General features: G+C 50.7%; 3 protein-coding genes across 6 annotated transcripts in view; 2 read left to right on the plus strand and 1 right to left on the minus strand.

The window, feature by feature from the left end:
* Positions 1 to 4,292, plus strand: part of LOC137670855 (discoidin domain-containing receptor 2-like) — a 59,682-nt gene extending 55,390 nt beyond the window's left edge. For all 4 annotated transcript variants that reach the window (XM_068413995.1, XM_068413994.1, XM_068413997.1 and 1 more), the window contains 2 exons: positions 445 to 594; positions 1,815 to 4,292. In XM_068413995.1, the coding sequence (XP_068270096.1) occupies positions 445 to 594; positions 1,815 to 1,955 (291 nt within the window). In that variant the 3' untranslated portion in view covers positions 1,956 to 4,292. The remainder of the gene's footprint in view (positions 1 to 444; positions 595 to 1,814) is intronic.
* Positions 4,293 to 6,229: 1,937 nt separating this feature from the next.
* Positions 6,230 to 21,039, plus strand: CIMIP2A (ciliary microtubule inner protein 2A). Its single transcript, XM_068413674.1, has 7 exons — positions 6,230 to 6,285; positions 9,912 to 10,105; positions 13,512 to 13,822; positions 14,835 to 14,952; positions 16,119 to 16,213; positions 18,398 to 18,515; positions 20,951 to 21,039. The coding sequence occupies exons 1-7, from the start codon at positions 6,230 to 6,232 to the stop codon at positions 21,037 to 21,039; spliced, it is 981 nt and encodes a 326-aa protein (XP_068269775.1).
* TUBB4B (tubulin beta 4B class IVb) lies at positions 21,030 to 23,202 on the minus strand. The gene is made up of 4 exons (XM_068413673.1): positions 23,105 to 23,202; positions 22,908 to 23,016; positions 22,720 to 22,830; positions 21,030 to 22,237 (listed from the first exon to the last, which is right to left on the minus strand). The coding sequence occupies exons 1-4, from the start codon at positions 23,159 to 23,161 to the stop codon at positions 21,177 to 21,179; spliced, it is 1,338 nt and encodes a 445-aa protein (XP_068269774.1). The 5' UTR covers positions 23,162 to 23,202; the 3' UTR covers positions 21,030 to 21,176.
* Between the last annotated feature and the right edge of the window lie 2,418 nt (positions 23,203 to 25,620).

Here is a 25,620-nt window from a genome sequence, read left to right on the forward strand (position 1 = left end):
CTTTCCTGTTCAAAGGCTTTTCTGTGCTGCACTGCTGTGTTTTGGGTGGAGATAGGCAGCAGCTATCTGTCCCCCAGCCACAGTCCGTTTTCCTCCTGCTGCAGACAAATACAGCCTTTCTCAGGAGGGCCAGTGTCTGGCTTTCTCTCAGGGTTGCTCCCTGTTTCAAGAGGTTTGCCCCAGTAAAAGCTGCCCCTTCTTAGAGCTGTCCTGTGGGTCCCACAGACATGCTGCACCTGCCCCACAAAGCAGCAATGTCATACCACGGTCCCTTTGTGCATTGCCCAGAGCAGGTCACCTGCTCTCCTGTCTCTTTTTGAGAGAGTTTTCCCAGGTACGAATTCTGCATCCTTGTGTTCAGCTGCAGAGGGTGTAGACTGAAATGGCTTTTGCTGAACGTGTGCTGTGAGCAGCCTGAGCTTACAACATCCTTTCTATTCACAGGGCAAGTTCACCACAGCCAGTGATGTCTGGGCATTTGGGGTCACCCTCTGGGAGATGTTCATACTGTGTAAGGAGCAACCTTACAGCCTCCTCTCAGATGAGCAAGTCATTGAGAACACAGGAGAGTTCTTCCGGAGCCAGGGCAGGCAGGTAAGAAAGCAAGTGTGACCTCTCCTTCTTTCACTTGACCTGGTCATGTCCACGTGGATCTCCCCAGGGCCTTTCTGCTGGCCTTACGTCATCTGCAAAAGTCTCTGCTTCTATTACTCATCCTTTCAAGTGTGTCCTGCCTCTCTTCCCCTTCCTCCAGGCTCATTGCACTGGCTTTCCTCTCTTGGAGTCCCACTGGAAGAATCTCTCGGCCCTGTTCAGTGCTTCTTCCTTATAAGCCACTTCTATTTCAATCTGCCCTCACTGCACTGTCCTCCTTAGCTTTCCTGGACTCTCTTACACAATCCTTTTGCTCTTTTCCTTTGTCAGATCTCTCTCCCACTAGCATTTCCTCTCAAAGACGACGAAGCACTTACTGAGGTGGGGAGGAGGAGTTATTAGTTCCCAGGGGTTAGATACTCCCTGTAGTGCCAAAAAGCCTTTGGCCACCTCTGGCTGTTGAAGGGCTTTTCTGTGTCATTGTTGTCTCTTCCTAACTCCCAGGCAGGACTGTGCACTCCACTGCTGCTGCCTTCAATAGATACCAGTGATGACCCAGGACAATGCAGCACCTCAGTACTGAGGATCACTGTACCCCAAAAAGTGCAGTGCCAGTTGTCTGCTGTTCTCCCCAAATTCACCTTTAGCACCAAACAAGTTAAAGGATTAAGGGGAGTAAAATAATGGAAGGTTTTATTCACTGTCTTCTGAATACTAATGATTTAGTGAAGGGTCTAAAAGATGTGTATTGAAATGGGGGGGGCGGGGAATTCTGCCAAGCTGTGCTTTAGATAAGCTCTAAAAGGTGTTTTTTCTGTCTCTGCTAACAAGCTATCGCGATGCTTAGAAAGCCTCATGGGTTGTCTACGGTGAGTGAAAGTATTTGGATTTTACTGTGGTAAATTTGGTTTTGGTTTGTGTTTTGATGTCACTTGGAAGATGAAATCTCTTTGAAGCATTCGTGTTCCCTTGGGGACAAAGGACTGTTTTGTGACCAGCACAGCAAACAAGTTGGCAAAGTGTCCGCAGTGCCATTTGAGATGGCCTCAAAGCTCCATCCAGCCTTCACTGCCAGATTCACGCTTAATGGATTTCAAACACTGCATGATGGCTGTGTCTTGTCAACCTGGAATGAAACTGTCTATTTGGTTTTCATTTAGTCGAGGTTCAGTTCTTTTACGAAAAGCCCACTGAAATAGCTGTATTTTTCTTCCTTTCAGATCTATCTCTCCCAGACTCCTCTGTGTCCTAACCCTGTGTTTGACCTGATGCTGAAATGTTGGAGCAGGGATATCAAAGATCGTCCCACTTTTGACGTGATTCACCACTTCCTGCTAGAACAAATGGAATCAAACATTTGACTCCAGAAAAAGAGACAAACTGTTGAGAACAGAGTGACTGTGGTGTCTCTGCCTGTACCTCACGGGAAGATGGTCAGGCCACCTTGCTCTCCTCCCTTGACTGTTCTGTATTTAAGTTGAGATGTCCATGGCAGCTGCTCATTCTATTGGCCATGGTCTGACACACAGGACCAGAGGATCTCATTTGGTTGAAAAATCATCTCCTCTTCTGAATCATTTCCTGGGAATACTGTGAGAGGGGGTTTATTAGATACCCATACACCTTTGGGCAAAACGAATGAGTAAAACTTTGAGGGACTCAGAGCTTTTTCCTGGGTGGAGTAGGAAGCTACCAGTCGGTGAGAGCGCTACCGCTCAAGAACAGATTTCTAGAAGTAAAGACTTCAGTCTTCTAAAACTATTCCATTAAATCAAATGGAAGTCTTGTGCACATTAGCAAGTGTTCCTGTACGCTCTTGCTACAGACGATCTGTATAGTGAGCGACTAGAAATGTCTAGAGCTAGGGAACTGTTTCATGGACTTAAGAACTGATGGAGCTGGATTTAGCAACCCTTTGGAAGTAATGCTACCAGGGTCTACGGAGGACGCTGATAGAGGAGTCCAGGATCATGTTCTTTTTTCCTGTGGTTGTTAAGCACTGCTTTTGTTATATATGTGCGTTTTCCCCACACTGGATTTTTTTTCTAGAAAAAAAAAATGTTGAAAATGAATGTTAAAGGTCCTAGGAAGGTCACTATGGTAGAAGATCTTCTTTTGACCTACAAATTAAGGCTAGGGTAGGGAGTTTGTATTGAAAAGTAGCTGATACTGTACTACTGTCACTATGTAGATTTATTAGCCTAATGAACTTGTAGCCACAATGGACTGATGTGCAATTAATCCTGTATAAGTACCCATTAATATGAGATCTCTAAGTCAATGCTGTTACACGTGCAGAGGGAACTTAGATTGGGTGGAACCGAATGGCTGAGAGCAGAACCCGCTGTGTCACTTGTCATAGCTCGTGCGAGAGGAAGAGGAGCAGAGTACGGGTCGTCCCCGGCACACTCACTCAGAGATGTTTTTCTGGCAGCAGCGGTTCCTCTCCCGCTCTGCGGTGGGGTTGGTGCTATCGGCCGGGCAGGTGCCCTTCGGCCCAGGCTCCTTTATTGCCGTAATCAAATCCGGCACCGGGAGACAGGACTGACATATCCCCTTAGTTTGGATTTGTGTTTTATTTTGGGTGCTCCCTGCACAACGCCAGACAATTTACTCATTGAACTTGGTGTCGGTTTTGTTTTTGTGGTGTCACAAATGGCTCATTCTCTGGAGGGTTTTAGAGGGCTCTGAAATTTGGAGTGAGTGAGAGAATTCAGCTCATTTCTACAATAAATCCATTGTGGATTTACCAGGTGCCTGGGGAATACTCTGCTATTCCCTCTCTAATAGTTTAGCAAGATGTTTAGGACCAAACCAAGTATTTCATAAGCTGGGAGAAGATGAAAGCTCAGCACTTGGCTTTTTTTCAGCCAGCAGCCAGCATAGCATGTATTTCCAGTAAAGTTTGTAAAGATAATTTTTATCTCAGCCACAAGCATAGTGTGAACAGCTGTCTGTGCTGGGAGCTCCGTGAGGGGGCACTGCCGAGAGAGGGGATGGCAGAACAGTTACAGTGTGAGGATAATTGTTACATTAAAAGAAAAATCCTGCTTCTGAATTGGCAGATGCCAGGACGGAGCGTGGCGTGGCTGTGTCTGCTCCCCGGGCAGAACAAAAATCTGTTGTGAAGTTTCCCAGTTGCAGCTCCCTTGACAGGACCGTGCCCAGGTTGTCCTGCTGCAGACCTGGCGTGGGGTTCCCATGCTGCATGTAGGCGTCTCCATCCCAGCCGGTCCTCTGAGCCCTCTATGTGCCAAGGAGCCGGCGGGTCCAAGTCACCTCATCTCCCTGCGAGGCTGCACGGGCTCAGGTGAATCACACCCCCAAATAGGTATATTTTTTTTTTCTTCTTTGACTAGAGCGGCCCAGGGTGAGCCGCCGTTACCCGTGTGCACTGTCTGTCTGGAGCTGGGCGATGGGAGTCGAAGCCAGCGTGGTCCCTGCTGCAGCCTGTCGGGCACTGGTGCATCGAGTGTATTTCTGGAGTATTGCTGTCCTGTCCCAGAAAATGTACCCAAGTAATACACAGCCATGTGCGTGATCTCCTGTACTTGGGAGTTTAGAGATTCCAGAGCGCTGTAACATCACCTGGATGGGCTTTGTACTTCTGTTATGTCAGGATGTGCTGTTCCTCCATTGACACGTTGACATACGAAGTTTCTTTCATATCAATAAATTCTAATGATAACCTTGACAAAGGTGAGTTTCTACTTTTTTTACCCAGGTGTCTGCACTGAGGACCGATATTTTGGTCTGATTATCGGGTAGCTTTTTGGTAAGTGTGTGACCCCCAGGTTTGGAAGGAGCAGCCACTGGCCAGTTAAAGGAGTGAGCTTTGAAGGGAGTTTCTGAAAATGCTGGGAAGATGCTGGCCTGAGCTGCCTCAGGAGCCGAGGAGGAGGATGGGACCTGGAACAGCCTGGGGTCATTGTTTGGTGCCATGAACACAGTGCTGCATTTCAGTAAGCAATTTTTTTTCATGTTCATATTAAACTCAGAGGAAGATCTAGGCTGGGAGAGACCTTTGTAGGTTTCTAATCCAGTGTAGGTCTCTAGTCTCAGCTCACTAAAAGCTGAGCTGACTTCAAAGCTGCCTTGGGGTGCTCTGGGTGTTCCCCAGCTAAGCTTTGAAGATTTCCAAGAATGGAGATGCCACCATGTGCTAGCGCTGTGCCTTTCCCATGGGGGAGAATTTTCTCCTTGTGCCCTGTGGGCCTTCCCCTTGTTGCATCTGTCCCTGTTACGTCTTGGTCTTCCACTGCGCCCCTCCAAGAAGAGCCATCATACACCTCTCCTGGCTGTCCACCCTGCAGACCCATGGTTGGTGGAGAGGTCTGACCTGGTTACACAGAATCACAGAATGTTAGGGATTGGAAGGGACCTCGAAAGATCATCTAGTCCAATCCCCCTGCCGGGGCAGGATTGCCTAGACCATATCACACAGGAACGCGTCCAGGCGGGTTTTGAATGTCTCCAGAGAAGGAGACTCCACAACCTCTCTGGGCAGCCTGTTCCAGTGTTCAGTCACCCTTACCGTAAAGAAGTTTTTCCTCATATTTAAGTGGAACCTCCTGTGTTCCAGCTTGCACCCATTGCCCCTTGTCCTGTCAAGGGATGTCACTGAGAAGAGCTCAGGTCACTGGTTAGAGCTCAGGTATTTGGGCAAACTCGAATATATTTATAATGGCTGGAAATTCTAGATCTCCCAAAGTGTTTAGGCACCAAGGGCAAGAGTCAAAGCAGCATTTTTATCTCAGATACAATTTTAGGTGGAGTATAAGCATCTAAACAGATGAGAACAACCCTTGAATACTCTGATTTCTGGTTAGTAGCTTTGAAACCTTAAAATGATTCTGTGAGCCACGTGGCCGAGCTCTACAGGGCCATAGAGGGGCTTTGGCAGTGAAACAGGCTTGCTGCTGGTACTGTCGGTGGTGGAAACGACACTGGTGCTAACAGGCGTGGTGGTCTTTGACTTGAGGATGTACTGGCCACGGTGGCCATTCAGTAAACGGGAGAGGTGTGTCCTGGGCCTGCCCTCAGCTGGAGCGAGGTGAAACCCACCGCACACCAGACAACATGACCGTACGATGTTGTGAATGGGAACAACCTTCATCCTACGTGAAGCAAGGCAGCGCAGGATCGCATCCTCAGGTGGCCAGTCCGGGAGGGCAATGAGGACCAGGGAGAGGAGGGCTGAGCCTTCCACCATGGCGTGGAGAATCCCCGCACCTCTGCCTTGGGGTTTCCTGGACAGAAGGTGTGCACATGGCCGTGCGTGTGCTGTACCAGTGACCGGGGCACCCACAGCCAGGCTCTCCCCAGTTGTGTGTGCTGGACGTGAACCGCACCGTGAGCACGTATTGGTGCTGGGGCTGCTGCTGTCCCAAGGGCTACGAGCCTTCAGGAAATCTGACAAATGCTATAAAATCTCTGTGCTCATCCAAAATTTCTAGGTGGGCGGAAAAAAAGATGTGTCCAGAAAAACCTGACGAGCTGTGTGGTGCAGCTGGAAGTGCTGTCGGGTACCAACATTGCTCCCGGCAGCATCACAGAGGTTTCCCGGGCGACTGCATTGTGATGCATCTCCTTCCTCCTTCCTCCCACGTCCACCACCAAGAGCTGCCGCATTGCTATGGCAGCCCCCAAGGAAAACAGCCTCTTCCCTCTCCATCCCTACTATATCCCTGGGTAAGTTCTGAAGTTCATCCAAAATGTTTGTTTATTTCCAATGCAAATAAGCTCCGTTTGGGATCACATAGTATTTATGATTCATGACATTTTGGGTCTTTTTTTTTTAAAGACACTATTAAATATTCCCTGTAACAGCGCTCCGAAGCAGACAGGGCTCCAGGATAAGCAGCACCACCTTGTAGCAGGGTATAATTAAAGATCATGCCATAACGCATTGAGGGTAAAGTCAAAATTGTTCTTTTTTTTTTCCCCCCCTTTTTTTCATGTGTTTTAAGCTCCCGAACATTACCAGGGCTGCTCTGCAGGCTTTGGCTTCCAAACTGTCACAACTTTTGCATCAAGGATGTTTGAAGGTCTCCTTTAAATAAATAGTTGCAGAGACAAAATACGCTCCTGTCAAACTGCTCGGGGCGCAGTCCTGCTGCCGGAGCCGAGCTCTTTGGAGAAGTCGGTGACTCTGTGGATGCTGGAGATCTAGTTGATATGTAGTTAGATTTTTTTTTTTTTTTCCCAAAGCTTGTTGCAACATCCTCCTCTAAAAGCTTGGAAAGAAGAAACCAAGCTGTCATGGGTAAGAGGTAATGAGGTATTGGTTAAAAGGTAAAACATGAAAGGCAGAAATAAGTGGACAGGCTTCACGGTGAAGTAGAGAAGTTGTGTGTGGGGTCCTGTGGTGACCCGTGCTGGGGGACGTGGTCTGTGGTGTGTGACCTTCCCAACAGGTTGGGAAGGGCTGGACAACCACTGAGGGAAAAGAAGCTTCTGTTGGTACAAAATCCCTTGTATTAGTCCAGCTGAGGGTAACCCCCGAGGGTGTTGGTGCGACCTCCCAGGGCGGAGGGGCTGGGGACAGCCCCGGCTGCAAACCCCAGCGCAGGGAAACCAGCCGGGTCCGGCACGGCCATGGGTGCAGCACAGGTCTGGGCAGGAGGCAGGCGGATCCCGAGCTGCAGGTAAAGGGTGGAGCATGTTCCCTAACGATGCTCCTGCCGTGACGATCAGATCCATCCTTCCCATTACAGCAACATGCAGGATTTTCCCATGACCGATCTCTGTATCTTCCAAACTCACCTGAGCTCTGGGGCTGCGGGTTTTTAACGTGTTTTTGCGTTGCTGCGGCCGTCTGAGCGATGTGATGTGTTACTCCGTGCGTGCTGTCACCCTGTCAAAGCTGTGCGCTGACAGCGGCTTGGGAAAGATGAGTAACAGCAAGCAGGGAGCTGTGGCTGCGCTTGCACCTCCAAAAGCCTCAAACCCTTCCCTTGCTTGCTCCTGCCTGCAGGCACCCCCCCCGCAGCAGCAGCTTCGAGCCCTAATACCGACGTAGCAGCTGGGGCTGCTCCTCTCTGGGCTGGTGCTTCAGCTACTGATGGCAGGAGGAGGAGGAACCAAATTCTGCTGCTGCATTTTGCAGGGTTGTGCAGGCTCGTGGCATCACCCCAAGCCCCAGAGGAAGCCCCCATGGGTGGTTGAAGGTGCTGCTTTGCATCTGCTTTGGGTGGCTGAGCGCAAGGAGGAGCTGCCTGAAGGGCATTGCTGGAGCCTGGGCTCTGCTGCCGGCAGACAGTGCACCCTGGGCTGGGGTGACAGCAGGAGGAGGAGGAAGATGCCACATTGCAGCATCTCACCCACTGTTCCATGTGCCAGTGAACCCACAAGCACAAGGAGGGCATAGAAACTGGTTGCTGTCACTCGGGTCAGGCAATGGTCATGGCCAGGGCTTTGAACATGCCACCACAGTGCTCAAGAGCATTGGGAAGCCAAACCCAAGGTGTGGGATGGTCTGGGAAGGCCTTGGCGCCCAGAGAAGGGATAAATCCGTGAATCTTGGGCACCGGGCGCAGCCCTGCCTGCCCCATCCCAGCTTGGTGGAGCTGGGAAGGGCCCGGAGCTGAGCAAGGATGGGCCCAGGGCCAAGGCTCTTCCCTGGCGATGGGGAAGGCTGAGCAGGTTTAGGTGATGCAGTTTGGGGAGTGGCGATCGAAGAGATATGACTGAGCAAGAGAAAAGTGAAACAGGCTCAGCCTTGGGAAAGCAGGTTACTGCTCGCCAGCGAGGTCTGAGGTCAGCGGCTGCAGGGGCTCAGCGTGAACTCCAGAAATGAGGGATCAGTCCCTCTGTTTCTTAATCAAACTGCCAAGCAGAAGGTCAAACAGCCCTGCTGGGACTGGTCTCTTCCCCAAGCACCACGGCTTTTATCAGCAGCACTTGTAATTCACTCTGCGGCAGATCCCTTTGCCGTAAACCCAGACTGACTCGCCCGAGCTCCTCGGATTACCTCGCTTTTAATTGCTTATGAATTGAATCCTTTCTCAGCCCTACCATTAGTTTGTTCATGACCAAAATCCCTCTGGCCGTGCTGTAATTATTCAGGCTATGTCATTTGTGCTCTTGCTCAGCTTTATCGTCCCGGCGTAGCTTCCCTGTGTTGCAAGACTCATCGAAAATCAATGGGGACGAGCCACCGAGCTCCTCCGGCAGCCGATGGTGAGGGATCCTGCAGGCAAAGTGGGAGAACTTGCCAAGCGTAAACGCACGGCTCTGCTCACTGCTGTTTAAAGTATTTGGAAGGGAAAATACTTACTCATCATCTTATGATCCTCATACATCATCCAGCTTTATCCCTAGATACGCAGTGGGATCATTGATTGAGTATTTCTGTCTGTACATTGTAACTGGCAGCTCTACCTTCCTTCAGTGGTGGAGTAACATCACCGTTAGGAGATTTGATACTGGGAATAGCTAAAGCTCCTGATTTGTACTGGTGGACTTGGGAGCGGAGCCAGACCTCCAGCCCCAGCTGTATCCTGAGCCACCACAAAGTCAAACTGCCCATCCCAGGCCCTGGGGAGTGGAGAAGCAGCATGTCGCTACACTCTCCACACAAAGGTCCCCAAAACATCGAGCGCTGTGTGTTACCGGGGCTGAGCAACAGCCTGTGCCTCTCCTGGGTGGGCTTGTGAACCCCGTCCCTTTCCTCGCTGCAAGGGTATGGAGGGGAGACGTTTGGAGGGTATAAGCAATTTTTCTGTTTTTTTGAGTTTCAATATTGAAAAAGGGACACTGAGAAATTTCCAGTAACTCACTCTGGTTTAGAACAGAGAGAGGGATTGCAAAATTTAAAACTGAGGTGTGTTTAACTGCAAATAATTCTTTAACTGGGGGGCTGTCCGTGTCAGCACTGTCAGAGCACCCACAGCGCTACTGGTGCTGCTCTGGCCACGCTCCGTGACCTTGTCCCTGCTCCCTGCCCTCCTCCTGTACCCATATGTGAACTGAGGCACAAGCCGGTGCCTGTACACACCTGTATGTCTGTGAGCCAGTTTTTAGGCTCACATGTAAACCTGTGCATGTGCACATGCACACACATGTGTGCCTGGCTTCACGTGTAACCACATGCACCTTCTTGGTGCTCCCCTGCGCCGCTGGCCCAGCAGCAGGGACACATTCACGCTCACAGGCATGTCCCGGTGCAGTCACCTCCCTGGGCTCACGTACTCCAAGCCACATGCGCTCCTGGCCGTGGCCTTTCCAGCATACAAAACCTCCAAAGCAGGTTGTCCTACAAGCGGATACCTTCACATGCCATCTCCGTGACTGCTCTGTCTTGGTTCCCTCCTCAGCTACAACGGCTTCGTCCCTCAGTACAGATCCCAGTTTGGAGAAACCTTTGGCAGAACCACCTACCGCCTGCTGACAGATCCTACAGTTGCAAAGAGCCCTCAGTCCTTGCTGGCACCGCTGCACAAGCAGAAGATCATGGAGGACTTCAGCAGGACAACGCACAATGTCCAGGGTTATCTCCCTCGGCGTCCAGGTGAGCAGACTGGGTCTCCTCCCTTTGCCAGAACGGGCTCTGCTAATGAGCACGGGGTCAATCATGAGCAGTGGGGTCTGTGCCCGGCCTCGATGGGCTCTGGGGTGAAATGGGACCTTTTCTATGGAGCGATCACAGCACTGGTGTGGGAGCACCGGCACTGGGAGAGCAGCACTGGGGTGGAGCTGGAGCACTCTGCCTCAGCTGGTGAGCGTGGGGCTTCTCACACTGGTGTCTGGTGGAGTGGGGAGGAGGATTTTAGTTCCCAGGTTATCTTCGATTAGATGAAGATAAATGATTTTATGGTATATTATGAAATCACTCCCCAGTTCTTCCTTATTCCTGGTGTGGTTTAACCTCAGCTGGCAACTAAGCACCGGGCAGCTGCTTGCTCACTCCCCTGCAGCGGGATGGGGGGAGAGAGTTAGAAGGGTAAAAGTGAGAGAACTTGTCGGTTGAGATAAGGACAGTTTAATAATTGAAATGAAATAATAATAATCGTAATAAAAAAATTGTTATTAAAATGGAAAAAAAAAGAGATAAATCGAACCTAAGATAAACGATGCAAATGAAAACAGTTGCTCACCACCAACCGACCGATGCCCAGCCAGTCCCCGCGCAGTGGGACCCCCCTGCCAACCTCCCCCCCCCAGTTTTATTGCCAAGCAAAACATCATACGGTGTGGGATATCCCTTTGGTCAGTTGGGGTCAGCTGTCACAGCTGTGTCCCCTCCCAACTCCTGGTGCACCCCCAGCCTGCTCGCTGGTGGAGTGAGGAGCAGAAAAGGCCTTGACACTGTGTAAGCACTGCTCAGCGATAACGAAAACATCCCTGTGTTATCAACGCTGTTTTCAGCACAAATCCAAAATGCAGCCTCGTACCAGCTACTCTGAAGAAAACTGACTCCATCCCAGCCAAAACCAGCACAATTCCCCAGGCTGGGATCCTTCTCCCTGGGGCAGGTCGGCTCTGCCACCTCTGACCCTTCCCTGGCTGCCCCGCCTGGAGCGCAGCTCCTCCTGCTCAGAGCTCTTACTCGCTGCTCATGGTTCGTTTTGGATTTTGCTGCTCCTACTTCAGCTCTGCAGAAGGGCCCACGTGCCCTTCCCTTCCCACCTTCCCCACTTCTGCTAACTGGCCCCATCTCCTCCATCAGACAATGCAATGTGCTCGTGTGGATTCCCAGTGCTGGGAATTTGCAGGAGTCTCCTACAGAGTCCCAGCCCTTCTGGGTGGGATCGGGATCTTCATCTCCCCGGGGATGGCCACACCAGAGTGATGCTTTCCCATGTCACACTGGGAATTCGTGCCATGTAGCTTCTCGAAAACTTTTAGCCTTCTTGTTCATTCTAGCCCTCTTTTCCAGGATCCAGGTCTCCACTATGTGATGGTGTTTACAGGCTTCATTGCTGGACATTTAAATTTGCATTTCCTTGGACTAAAATGTAGTTTGGATGGACCCAACGAACCAGTTGACCTAGTTGCGCTCTCTCATTATCCTGTCCTGGTTCCTGTGCTCTCCCTGCCAACCTTTATGTCACCCACCAACATTTGCAAATGCCAAAGAACGTGGCCATGGGGAGCACCTTGAATGGTGGTAACTCTTCACCGACAGCTCCTGCTGTTGGGCTGTCAGTGAGCGATCCCTTAAACCCTTCCCTGCAAACTTCATCCGTGCTGCCTGGTGTCCTTCTGGGTGTTTTACGTGATGGGGATCAAAGGGCTCACGGCAGCATTGGATCTGCATGGTTGCCTTCAGCAAACTCGGTCTAAACAATGTTCCTCAAGGTCTGTTTTTGATGAAGCCTTGTTGGCGGGCATGAAGTATTTTGCTGGTTTCTGTCAGTTGAATCCCATGCTGTTTTCTTGCTGGAAGTGAGGTCAGGCTCGGTCCGTTGGGGATATCGACCAGGGGTATGCTGGATCTCCAGGGGCAGTCGTGTTGGCATGGAGGGGGCTATGGCACAGGCCAAGCGTGCAGGCACCCGCTCCCCAGGAACCTGGGCTGAAAACATGGAGATACTCAAACGCACAGTGCTCTCCTGGCTTTTAATTTAGTGCCTGACTGTGCAGCCTTTCTAAATCAGTAAGTTTGCAAAAAGCAAGGTTATTAAAAAAAAAAGCTAATCTGGATTTCTCCAGTAGAAAACAACTTCATTTTTCCTTCTCTTCTGGTTTGTGGGATAAAAAGAAGAGTAGATGGAATATTTTCAATAATAATGAAGGAAATATTAAGACAAACCTGCTTTAAAATTTGCACGCTGGATTGAAAAATCACTTTTATCAAGTATTTGTCCGTATCAACTGCTGTCCAGGCTAGCAACAAAACAATGCAGTTATATAGAGTATATATAAAGTTATATTTAGTATATATACTTTATAGTACAATTATAAGCAGATTGCAAACCTAAATGCTCCTCAGAAGTCTTACACTCTTGCAGAAAGGGGTAAATTTTGCTCCTGTTTGAGCCAGGACAGGTAGTTATTCCCCGGGACTTTCTGCAGCTGAAGCCTTCGCTGGAAGACGGTGTCTTGTCCGTGGGGCTTTGCTCTGCCATACAGATGTCCATGAAACACGAGGAGGTCGGGGGAAGGCGGTAGTGACCAGAGGGCTGAAAAAAAAATGACCTATGAGAACAAAAATGGAAGGAATTTGGTTTGTTTAAAAAAAGACAAGGCTGACAGAGTAACAGTTTTCCAATAAGGAAAAGATCGTTGTGGGGCGTAAGAGCGATCGTCCCCCGTAACCACCAAGGAGGGAGGAATTGGCTTCGCTCCTGGCACAGGGCACGAGGAAGCGCTGGGGCTGGAGGTGTCGTACGGGGCCGGGGGAGCCACGTCACGGGATGTTCTCAAGGGAAAGTCAGATGAAAGTTGCCAAGCTTGGCCATCCCTGTGGCGTCTCACGCTGCCGGGCTCCATCCCTAGTTCACAGCAGAGATACTCAGCATACACCAGCCATAAGATGTTTTTTCTCTCAGCCAGTGTCACAGCAGACCCTTTCCTCAATGAGCTGCAACGAAGCCAGTGCAAGAATTCCTTGTTGGACACTCGGGGGGTCTGTGTTTGGGGTGTGCTGAAGCAGCCACGTGGAGAAAAGAATACGGGTTTTATTTTTCCCCTTAATCTTTACAGCTTGACTGATGATATTTTATGGTTTAGGTATCACTTAGAATAAATTTTAAGTGATTGTACTTATATTTGTGCTGTTTCTCTGTGCAGGCCAGTTTATTGGATGGGGCTGATGGCCCTCGCAGGATGAACATCACCCATGGGATGCTTTTGACCTCCAGGCTCCTTTCCTTCACCCTGGAGGGGTGTGTGGGGTCTGAGATCCAGCACGATGGGAATCCCTCATCCTTGTTCAGCCACCCCTTTCCCTTAACTCAGTGTCTGTCCCGCAGGGTACATTCCCAATGAGGAAGCTGGGGCTGCAACAATCTTTCCTGAACCAATCCTTGGGCCAAGACCTCATCTACCGCTGGGGCCGGCAGAGGAAGAACTGATGATGATGGACTTGAACCGTGTGACCCAGCACTACCCCACCGAGTACGTCCCGAGGACACGGCTGCCACTTGGGTACCCATGGAGGATTTCACGCCATTCTGTCTCTGAGGAGCGAGAGTGGCGGTTGCCCGAGATAACCCCGGCCTGTGGACAGGGAAACATCTGCGGACACAGCCAGCTCCGCAATGCCTCGGCACGAAGCAAACCGGTACATGGTTTTGAGTGGGAGAGACCCAAGGTAAGGGATGGTGCTGCAGAGGGATGGGGTTGGGGGACTGGTGGGTGTGGAAGGGCTCTCCTCAGTCCAGGAGTGTGAAGAGGGAATTCCATACAAATGTGGATGGAAAGGATGGAAAGTTTAGAGAGTCGTGTAGGGAAATAGCAAATACACGAACGTTTCTAGCAGTAGCAAATCCACCACATCTTCAGGAAATTGTTATAATCGTTAATTACTCTTCCTAATCAAAAAGGCTTAACTTCTTATTTGGTTGAGTTTTACCTTCAAATCCCAGTTGTTAGGTCTTGCCTTACACTGTGCTGTGCAACCAGGCTTGTGTTTCCTTTGGGTGAACTGGGAGCCCCATGTCTGCCTTCCTCCTCCTCATCCTCCTCCTCCTCCTCCTCGCAAAGAGAGAGTGCTCCTGGCACTGTCGGTTACGTGCCGGGTGACCCCTTAACTGCTCCCGCTGCCCACCTGAATTTCCCACCATCATCATCCCTCGTTGAAACACAAGCACTGGGATTTGCCTACGGAGCTGGGTGCTGCTTTGCACGGCGTTGCCGGCATCGCGGGGGACCCTTGAGCCCCTTATTTCTTCTGGAGCCAGAGACAGCGTTTGGCACGGCACAGCCAGCCAGGCTCTGCAAATCCCCTGAAAGCAGAGATTAGAGATTTGACGTATCGAGTCAAAGTCTGGCTTGGATATAAATCCCAAGAAGGGGCATTCCTGCTCCTTGCTCTGAGAAGCAGATTTGTGAAGGAGCTCAGCACCCAAAGCTCCCCTTGTTCTCCCTGGGGGTTTTGCAAAACCTCTGCGTACAGAGAGCTCGCCCGGTAATTTGACTTCACCAGAAATTCTTGGAGTAGCTCTTAGTGTAAAACCAGGCAGAAATGGAAATGGCAGTTGCCATTCACAGGTTCTGGCAGTGAGTTAAGCAATGGAGCCAAAGGAAGAAGCGAGTTTTACTGGTGTTTATTTTATTTCTGCTTTTCTTTTGAGCCCGTAAAATTCGAAGACGTGACTCTGCCAGGACTGGCTGAAATCGTGAATGTGGAGCAAGATAATTCGTTACCAAAACTGGATATACCGAACACGATCCAACAGAAAGTCATTTCAGGTAGAAAAGGGGAGGTCATGCGCAGCATGAGTCCACCTCAGAAGAAATTGTCACCCTTCTCCCCCTGGGCACATCTCAGAGACACTGGCCAGTTGCTCCAGCTTGTTGGGATGGAAAATGCCCCCGCTCCTCTCCATGCAAGGGTGTTTCTTTGGGATGCTGTCACCCCTGTGGATCTCACACTGAGGGACATGTGCCCATGTGCAGGTCAAGGGATGCAGGAGCCACCTCAGCTCCCCACAGCTGTGGGGCCAGGCTAGAAAATGCTCCTGAAAGCACGGAGAGATGGGTTGTGGGCTCTGCACCAACTCCAGCAGCTTGATGAGTATCTGTTACTGTTGAGGTAGCTATTGGTCTCCTAGAAATAAGATGCTTTTCTGAATCACCAAATCAACACACAGTGGTGTATTGCACCATCAAAAATGCACAAAACTCTGTTGTACAAGGAGCTGTACTCTGTAACTTCTCCACTCGCACTCGAAGAGCGTTCCTCTGCAAGTAGGAGAATTATGAAGGGTGATGATGCGCTGGACTCCCCCCTAAAGGGTACGACACCAGCGCAAGGGATACTTCGCTCTATGCGGACCACAGAGAGTACAGGGGCTGCATGTCAAAATATTTCAGACTGAGTGAAAGAGCATCAATGTTTTAGGACGAAGAAGACAAATTTCACTGTCTCCGAAGTATCCCTTTGGGAAGAGGGAGTTCTGGCTGCTTTGGGTTGTACCTCTCTCTCCATTTTACGTAGTTTTAAAGTTTGTATAGTTTCTGTCTTATAATTAGTGAAAACTTGTTGGATGGGCAGGGCAAATGAGAAAGAAAGGCTGGACAGCTGGTTGTTAGCCCCTGAATGTGTATTAAACTGGGAGAGAACATGATGGAGCTGTTGGCTAAAGACAAGACTGTAAGAAAGTGAAATGTTTCTTCCATACCTCATGGAGACCAACAAAGATCAGTTCAACTCATTGAGTTTTCCTTGGAAATAACAAAAAAAGATAATTTCAGAAAAGATACTTCACATGTAAGAGTTAATTTTACAATTTAAATGGATGATTTTTTTCCTTCCTATACTCTGCTAAGTTTTTATATTTATCCCCAGCCTCTTCCACTTCCAGACTGGTTGATCCTTTTATGATATGTATGTTCTCTCTTGCCTTCATCTGAAGGGTATACTGGATTCATCCCCCGCCTCACCTGGGTTACTGGTGTGAACTACATCCAGAGTGTGAAGGAAGCCATGAACGAATTTGACCAACAACAGGTAAATTATATCCACAAATGTTATTTCAAGAACATTCAAGAACAATACCAATAATGTTGGTATTGATCCATCTGCAACACCAGAAGTGGTGTCATTTACAGTAGTAGTATTAGAACTGGGGTTATAAGTACAAGCAAAATATAACGCTATTAGGTACCACGTTGAAAAAATCATGAGCAATTAAATTCTGGAACTTGTTTCCTTGGGACATTAAGGGAGGATAAATGAGTTCGTAAAAGGATTAAGCGAATCTGTTGAGGGTTGGTTCAAGGGTGGCTATTAAAAATGTTGCTCTGAGTGCAGAAACACAGGATGCAACTGTCTGCGCTTCCCTTACGCAATATATCTTCTCTACCTGGATGGCTCCTGGGCTGCTCGGATGGGTGTTTCTCCCTTTTAATTGGTTGTGAGGCTTTTTCCTTTACTAACATAATTTGTCTTAAAGGGATCTAAGTCTTCTTTCTCCTCCTTTTGGGAAGGATGCAGAAATATCTCTGCTGAAAAAAATTTTGCCCCCTTTCAGTAAGATCTCCCATATAATGCCACATAATCCTCCTACATGGGGAAAATGAGATCCCTCCCTCAGTAGTTAATAGTTTGCATTCCAAGCTACATGTTTCTTCCTGATGATGGGATGCAGTGAGATCCCCGGGATGCAGTGAGATCCCTGGGATACAGGCGAGACCCCCGGGATGCAGTGAGATCCCTGGGATGCCGCTGTCTCGCTGGTCTAGCACTGGTGAGGGCTGATCAGCTCAGTGAAAGCTGGTTACAACATTTCCAGCCCTTTCTAGTCACTGGGATTCGCTGCGGTGCCTTCGTCCCAGAGCGTACGGGTCTGATGTAAAGTCCAAGGTTGAGGATCCTCAGCTCAGAGAAACTCAGCTGGGAAGAAATGACTCAGCAGGGAGAGCAGCAGGGCTGACAGTGCTCACAGCAGCCTGGTGCTTCGGCTGAAATGCATTTCCCCGTGCTGGCTTCCTTATCCTTTCCTTCTGCCCTTACCAGGAATTGAGATGAAGCAAACAGAACAAAACCCCAAAACGAAATGTGCTGTTTGCAAAGCCTTTCTGCCCCTGATTTCTTAAGAAACATCTGCCCTGCAGTAAATCAGCACAGGAGGTGTTTCTCCATGGCAGAGTGCAGCAGAAGCCAGGCTCGCAGAGGTTAGCTGCAGCACGGGAGGCACTGAAGGAATATAAGCACCCTAACAAAAAAAAAATAATCACACCCCATTTCTATCTAAGATGGCTTCTGGCTTCAAGCTACTCATCTTCTGCCCTAAATCTGCGTTGCCCCAGGTTACACAGTGGGATGTGCCATGGATCATTGCTTACGGTCTGCAGCAGGCACAACAACGCAATCCTCTCGCTCCAGCGCTGCGCTCGAGGAATTGCAGCACTCGCTGCATCACTGCTCACAAAAGGGCTCCAGGGCCCCGCGGGCTGCCCGGCTCCAGGAACCCCGTCCCTTCCCCACTGAGCAGGGTGTGCGATGAGGGCGCTGTGGCTTTGGTGGCACCTTTAGGGGTTTTGCCCGTGCAGAGCTCACTGTCCTCCCGCACAGCCCCGTGTCTGGGTCTGACCTTGGAGGGCAGGGACAGAGCAGGATGATTTACACCCTCCCTTCAGTTAACGCTCCCTAAGCCTTCCCGTTCCTCCTACCCTGGGAGTTACTGGCTGATCACCATCCACGGGACTCGTGGAAAACCAAAACCACTTGAAGGGGTCAAACCAAAACACAGATGTGCAGAGTCCCAGCACAGGAGCGGACAAGGCACGGGCCCAGCTCCAGCAGCCGCTGCTGGCTCACAGTCTGTCAGATGTAGGAGCACGAGGCATTCGGGGCGTGCGATGCCCAAAGGTGATGAACGCAGCCCCAGCTGTAGAGGCCCTGCAGCCTGCACCCAGGGCAGGAGCTGCTCTGTGCACCCGGGGTACGAGGTGGCAGGGGCAGTGCTGCTGAGGGCCGCTGCCAACACCCAGCGGGAGAAAAACTGATAAAGTAAAAAAGGGAAAATGCAACATAGCTCCTAATTAGAAGAAAACAGAACTGGCAAGAGAATTGCTTTACATTGGCTTAAATATTTACTTTAATGCAGAATCAAAGCATGTGACTTGGGTAACACCATTGTGTTTTAAAATGAACTGTGCTGGGGTGGGGTTTTTTTGTTTTGTTTTCCAGTTTTTGGAGAAAAACCCACCTTACACCTTTGGCAAGAGATTTCCCCAAACATACTGGCCTAACACCAGAATTTACACCAGTGCTGGACTGATACCTTTCTACACGGGCTTCGTACCAGGTAAGTTTATTTGCTGAGTGAAAACAGAAGTCACCAATACTAATTACTGTCATTAAGCAGAGCTGTTAGCAGCTGTAGTGTCCTAGTAGTGAACAATTACTGCAATGTTCCACATGGGTAGTAGATTTTTTTTCCAGTTTGTGCCAAGGTGCTGGAGCTGTGCCCTCCCCTGCCTTTCTGCAGGAGAGCCCAGCACCCTTGCTGCCAGCCCAGGCTTGTGCAGAACGTTCCTCTGGTTTCCAGCCACCAACCCCTGTTAAAGCAGAGGAGGATCAGTAACACCCCACCCCTTACACGGGTGTGTTACAATTTCTTTGTCAGAAAAATGATTCTGTTAGAAAAAGCTTAAAAAGTCTGATAAAAAGCAAAATGTAGATGATACAAAGGGGTTGAGGAAGCACAAAAAAAGCGGTGAAAGGGTATTAGCCATCAAGACAGGTGGTGGCATCACCTACAAGGAGAGGGCTGAAGCAAGTCATTTGGTGTACATTAAGGGGAAGCTCTGCCCACACAGAGTATTAAGATATTAGACTAGAATTTCAACAAATCAGCAATTGATATTGGTATCTTTGGCCACAGCAAAGTCAAGAGCCCACAGCTTAGTAATGTGGGATGGGAAAGCATGGAGATGAGCGAGAAAGAACCAAACTCATAGCTTGCACTTAATATGATAAAGAGACATGAAATGTGACAGAAATGAGAGCAAAGAGTGGGGAAAATAACTGTCTGGCAGGGTTGGACTGTAGCTGATATCAAGGTTGAGGCCAGAGAGCAGAGTGTTGAGGCAGTGAATGTGGCTCTAGCAAGATTTGTACTGGGGCCCCGTGAAAGCCATGCAGAGAAAGCACAGTTTAACACAGGGCCAGTCATCAGGAGCTAAGGAGGGCCTAACGGAGGGGATGGAAGCATCTTACACACTGATGGCACAAGGTGAGGCTGGCCAGGTCTGCTGATCAAAGGTGAAGTATGTTCGTTTTGACCTCTGTCACCAGACCTGCTCCAGGGGAGAGGGCAAGCACATGTCCTTGGGCATGACGCTGGCCTGTCCCCTCCCTTCGTGCAGCAGCTCTGGGGTGTCTCGTGGCAAAGCCCTGACTGCTCCGGGTGCCCGTTCCTCGGTGCTGGATGGCTTGGGGAGGGCTGTGGTCACTCCGCAGGGCTGCAGCCTGAGAGAAAGGCTGTTACAAACCTAAGGGTAAACTGGACTCGGGTGTTAATACTTACCCGGGTGTTTCATCCTCTCCCCATGTGCCTGCAGAAAGGGGGGAGAGCAGCCCGAGCTCTGCAGGCGAGGGTGGCTAAGGCAGCTCTGCCCAAAAGCGTGCTGGCAGGCCACAGAACACACCAGCTTCAGTGTGATGAAGAGGAGGAAGGACAAAACCCACTGTTACCTCATGCTTTAAAAATCTGTTGTCATCTTTTCACCTACAAAGGTATCCTGTGTAGGTTTGAAAGCGGCTGCCTGTTTCTGTAGACAGACAGATTTCCCCTGCCCCAAGAGCCACCACAGCCAGTGCAATTTTAACTGCTCCAACCAGTTTGACTCTGGAAGGAGGATCTGATATTTTTTTTAAGACAGAAAAAAATTAACCCAAAATCAAGAGCACTGACCAGAATTTCTTCAGCAAGAATGCAGCCTGCTTGCTCCTCTCCAGCTATTCAGGGTGACAGGTTTGTCACTTTAGGTAACACTGAACATATTAACTGTTTCCACAGTAAAAATTTGCTCATACAAGGTTTTCATGAGCTAAAACTGTAATTTGGTATCAGGTGTTCAGCATCAATAGCAGAGAGGCACTAAAAAACTAAACCTGATTGATTTAGTTTTAAAACCTCTGCCTACTGGTTTTAAAAAAGTAAGTGACTCCAGCAAGGCTGCATACATGGGCACTGGGAGCTCCTCAGTGTCACTTGTCCTCAGCAGCAGGCCCAGCACAGCTTGTCACAGCTGTGACAGCGCTCTTGTGACAGGCCCTGGCTCCCTGCAGTGGAGCAGCCTGGTTCATCTTCTGACAGAAACACCCACCTGTATCAGAGGCCACTTGCCTGCTCCCTTTTGTCACCCCAGGTAAGCTGTAGCTTACAGACACCTACACTGGAACCTGCGCTGCCATTAGGGCCAGGAGAGCTGCACAGCTCCTGCTGAGAGCAAAGCCTGTAACGGGAGTCCACATGCAGGTACCTAAATTTAGACACAGCTTGGAGCTGAATTCCACCCTCCCTGTGAAGTGTATCATCCCCCCACCAGCACCCCCGGTTATAAAGCCATACCCGAGTATTTCTTCAACTCCCACCCCCCCACGAGCCTGCAGGACTGCCACTGCCATCCAGGGCCACAAGCACCAGGTGCCCACCTCGTCATAAGGCAGGGAGAAGGGGGGTTGCCTTGGGCAAGCTGGCAGGGCTCACGCCCAGTCCCTGTTTTTCTTTTCCAGAGCTCAGAGACACCTACGCGCTGACTTTTGGGAACGGCACCCGCAAAGCTTACCGTAGGGAACAAAGGAGACGAGCTCGTGCACTGTGAAAAATGCTTTAATGGTGTCTGTACAGCATTTGAAGTGACTTTGAAACAGGAAGAGGAACACAACACAGACAGAAGTTCTGAATGAAAGAATGCATACAGCTTTAAACAAAATTTACAGGTGTTCATCTGCATAGCTTTTACTCTGCCTCTTCCTCCGCCTCCTCCTCAAACTCCCCTTCCTCCTCAGCTGTAGCATCCTGATACTGCTGATACTCAGACACCAGGTCATTCATGTTGCTCTCAGCCTCTGTGAACTCCATCTCATCCATGCCCTCGCCAGTGTACCAGTGCAGGAAAGCCTTTCGGCGGAACATGGCAGTGAACTGCTCAGAAATGCGTTTGAACAGCTCCTGGATGGCCGTGCTGTTGCCAATGAAGGTAGCAGACATTTTCAGGCCACGAGGTGGAATGTCACAGACCGCTGTTTTAACGTTATTAGGAATCCATTCAACAAAATAGCTGCTATTTTTGTTCTGAACATTCAGCATTTGCTCATCGACCTCCTTCATTGACATACGGCCTCTAAAAACAGCAGCTACAGTCAGATAGCGGCCGTGACGTGGGTCACACGCAGCCATCATATTCTTTGCATCAAACATCTGCTGCGTTAGCTCTGGCACAGTTAAAGCACGATACTGCTGGCTCCCACGGCTTGTAAGTGGGGCAAAACCAGGCATGAAAAAGTGCAAACGAGGGAAGGGAACCATGTTCACTGCCAGCTTCCGCAGGTCAGCGTTGAGCTGGCCTGGGAATCGCAGGCAGGTGGTAACACCGCTCATGGTTGCCGACACTAAATGGTTCAGATCACCGTATGTTGGAGTAGTTAACTTCAGTGTTCTGAAGCATATGTCATAGAGGGCTTCGTTATCAATACAGTATGTTTCATCTGTGTTCTCCACTAGCTGGTGAACAGAGAGTGTGGCATTGTAGGGCTCTACTACAGTATCTGATACTTTAGGGGAGGGTACAACACTGAAAGTATTCATAATTCGATCGGGGTACTCTTCACGAATTTTACTGATGAGGAGGGTACCCATGCCAGAGCCTGTACCACCACCGAGGGAGTGAGTAAGCTGAAAGCCCTGGAGACAATCACAGCTTTCTGCCTCCTTTCTTACAACATCTAACACCGAATCGACTAATTCAGCGCCTTCCGTATAATGGCCCTTTGCCCAGTTGTTTCCTGCTCCGCTCTGACCTGGAAAAAAGCCATTTTCATATTAGATTACGGTCACTGCTTCCTGCTTATCACTTGCAAGCAAAGCTTAGAAGCATCAGGCTCCAGAGAAACCTGACAAAAGCTTTCATCTTAAGCCAGCGTACAGCTGTGGTTTCACACAAGCACCTCTGAAATAGCTTGGCAGAGGCACATAAAACATTCGTTATTGATTATACAGCAACCATTTAATTCCTCCTGACAGTATGGAGGAGGTAATAAGAATCGGAAGAGCAACGACCTCTTGTGCGTTCTCAGACCTGCTCTCCCCGCAGCTGCCATCATGCACCATCCCCGCTATTTTATACCCGTCATGGAAGCGCCAGGATTAACCCCCCTCCCGGGGCCGCGCTCGCCTCAGGAGCATGTGCGGCGGGGAACCCGCAGTGCAGCGGCCCTGCCCTGCCCACCCCACCCCGAGCCGGTTACACGACACGTCCCTCCCCCGCTCCCGGCACACTCACCGAACACGAAGTTGTCTGGCCTGAATATCTGGCCGAAGGGCCCGGAGCGCACCGAGTCCATGGTGCCGGGCTCCAGATCCACCAGCACGGCGCGGGGCACGTACTTCCCACCTGCAAAACAGGGAGAAGCCGTCACTGCGACGCCGGGGGCGGCTCGCGGAGGGGGCGGGTGGGGCGCCGGGCCCTACCTGTGGCTTCGTTGTAATAGACGTTAATGCGCTCCAGCTGCAGGTCGCTGTCTCCGTGGTAGGTACCGGTTGGGTCGATGCCATGTTCGTCGCTGATCACCTCCCAGAACTGCCGGAGAAAATCGCGTCAGGGGCGGCTGGGCCGGGCCTGCCCCCACCTCTCCCATCGCCCCCCGCCCCCTGCCCGCCGCCCGGACCTTGGCCCCGATCTGGTTTCCGCACTGCCCGGCCTGCAGGTGCACGATCTCCCTCATGATGGCGGCAGCTCAGCTCACTCCCTCCCTCCTCCGCTCTTCCCCCAACCGTCTGACTGCGTGAAGCAACGGCCAAGCTTTATATAGCAGCGGAATGCGCGCGCAGCCTTCTTTGTCCCGCCCAGGCGGCCATCCGCAGCAACTACTGGCTACTCATAACGAGGCTCTACAAATGAAGAAATGTGGTTGGCCAGAAAGCTGTCATTCAAATCAGTGGCTCCTATTTGCTCCGCCCCTCTGTCTGTTGATTTTACTGTTAGGCAACGGGTGCCTACGAATGCCCGCCCTACTCGCTCAGGACACCCCCGATTGGTTTAATTGAATGATTGATGTCGAGCATGATTGGCTGCCGGCCTCAGGGATGAGCTAACGTCATCTGATTGGATGAAAACAAAGTGTCCTAGTAACCGTCGCAATGACTCCGCAGCAGGCCCTGGGCGGTGGCTCGCGCAGCCGCCTATTCCTGAAGCCGTGCGCGCACTTTGCGCAGCGTAGGCGGCAGCTCCTCCTTACTGCGGGAGAGGGGGAGGGCGGTTTCCGGGGAAACCTGGCAGAGCCCTTTCCCCCGCGGATCCCGAGCACTCCCCCCACACCCGCTTCTCGCCTCCGCTCCTCCAGGAACGCCTCCCTCGCCCGTCCCCGCGGCCACCCCCGGCCCCCGCCCGCCGTTGGCCCCGGGGCGCTGCGGCGGCACCGCCGGGGGGGGGAGGGGGGGGCAGGGGGCCCGCCTGCGCATGCGCGGGCTGCGGCGCTTTTCTAGCACTTTCTGGCGCGCAGCCGCCTGAGGCAGCGGGGGCCGGGCGGCCGTTGCTATGGCAACCGCGCCCCGCGCTGGGCAAGGGTTGGGCCAGGGCGCGGCCTGCGGCAGCGGCGTGTGGCGGGGGGTGCTCGCCCTCTGCTCCGGGGGCCTGCGTGGGGCTGGGGGCTGGCGGCCCTTGGGCGGCATCTCCTTTGCAGGAAGGCCCTGCGCTGCGAGGGGAGCGCTTGTGTGAGGTGGCATCTGCCGGGGGGGCGGAGCCTGTGTGAGGTGGGGTCCTCTCACAGGCCTTGGGGTGGGCGGCTGGCTCACTGAGGCTTTCCTAGCGCTATGCTAGGTGACACTGCTGTCCTGGGCTGGATGTTCGCCTTGCAGCCATCTCATGAGGCAGCCAAGCATCCCAAGCTGGATAAATCTCACCCTCACCTTTTCTCTGTCTCTGATTCTGCCATACTGTTCACCACCTACCATCCAACTTTGTTAGCACATTCTTGCATAGACAGTTCATCTATTGGTCACAGCTTCTACTGAGCACACTTTGATTCTGGTTTTAGCAGAGCCTTTTTATGATTATATGTATTCATTAGGATGCCAGCAAGGTCTACAAGTCCTAGCATCTCTTCTTGTTTCATAATGCAGCTAAAACTTGAAAGAGGCTCCTAATTGGGTTCTCCAAACCTAGCTAGTCTCTAACTGCTGCCTTGATGTGGGGGTGGACTGAGGTGAAAGCAGCAATTCTTTCTACACGAACAGAGCACATTGAGCCGGTGCTCTGCGTCATTCAGGCATTCAAATAAGGCAGAGGTACATTATGGCTTGTATGCACATCATGATCTGTGCTTGGATAACAATAATCCTACTGCTGCTGTGACTGGGTCAGGTGAGGAGATGGGCAGGAGAAGAATAGCACTGCAAAACTTTTGCTGGAGATCGAACATGTTCTGGTATTGGCTTAATACAACGGTTCTGGTGATTGGTATTTCTGGCGTGTAAACAACATATTCCCCTAGAGATGCAGGAAGGAGCCTGGGAGCACCGGGAGCATCTTCGGAGACCCTGGGAGGAGCCCCAGAGCATCAGGAGTGACCTGAGAGGATCCTGGACAGCTCCAGGAGGCCCTGGGACACCTTCATCAGCCCCAGAGGTGCCCAGACAGGACTAGGAAAACACACATACAGTTCATCCTCCCTCCACATTTGAAACCAGAATGCAGGAGGTTTATGCAGTTTACTTCGAGATAGCTGAGTAATGCAAAGGCATTAGGGACCAGATTTATCCCACCTAATTATAGACATTGACTTGAATAGCTAACTGAGCTGCGTTCACACCAGTCAGTGGAAAGGGATGGCTCTCCCACTCTGGCTCTGAATAGCCCTCTGATGACGCCTTTCTGTTGTCTGTAAAGGTGTTTGAGGTGACCAAATCCAAAATCTCAGTATTGTTTAAGTATCAAAGGCAGCTGGGATGAATGTGGACCAGACTTGCTCAAGATTTCATACAAGGCTGTAATAATCAGTAAAGACTGCTTTTCTTCCAGGATGTGATGCCACCTCTTCAGAGTAACATAAAAGAGGAATACTTCTTTCCGATTAAAAAGAGAGAATGTAGAATGTCTTGCCTGTGTTCTGCTGTCTTGAAGGTACATTCAGCATAAATTCTCATTGAGGTGTACTCAGAACAGCGTTACCAAGCTTCTGCGCTC

This window comes from Nyctibius grandis, chromosome 16, assembly GCF_013368605.1.
Source record: "Nyctibius grandis isolate bNycGra1 chromosome 16, bNycGra1.pri, whole genome shotgun sequence".
NCBI lineage: Eukaryota > Metazoa > Chordata > Aves > Nyctibiiformes > Nyctibiidae > Nyctibius > Nyctibius grandis.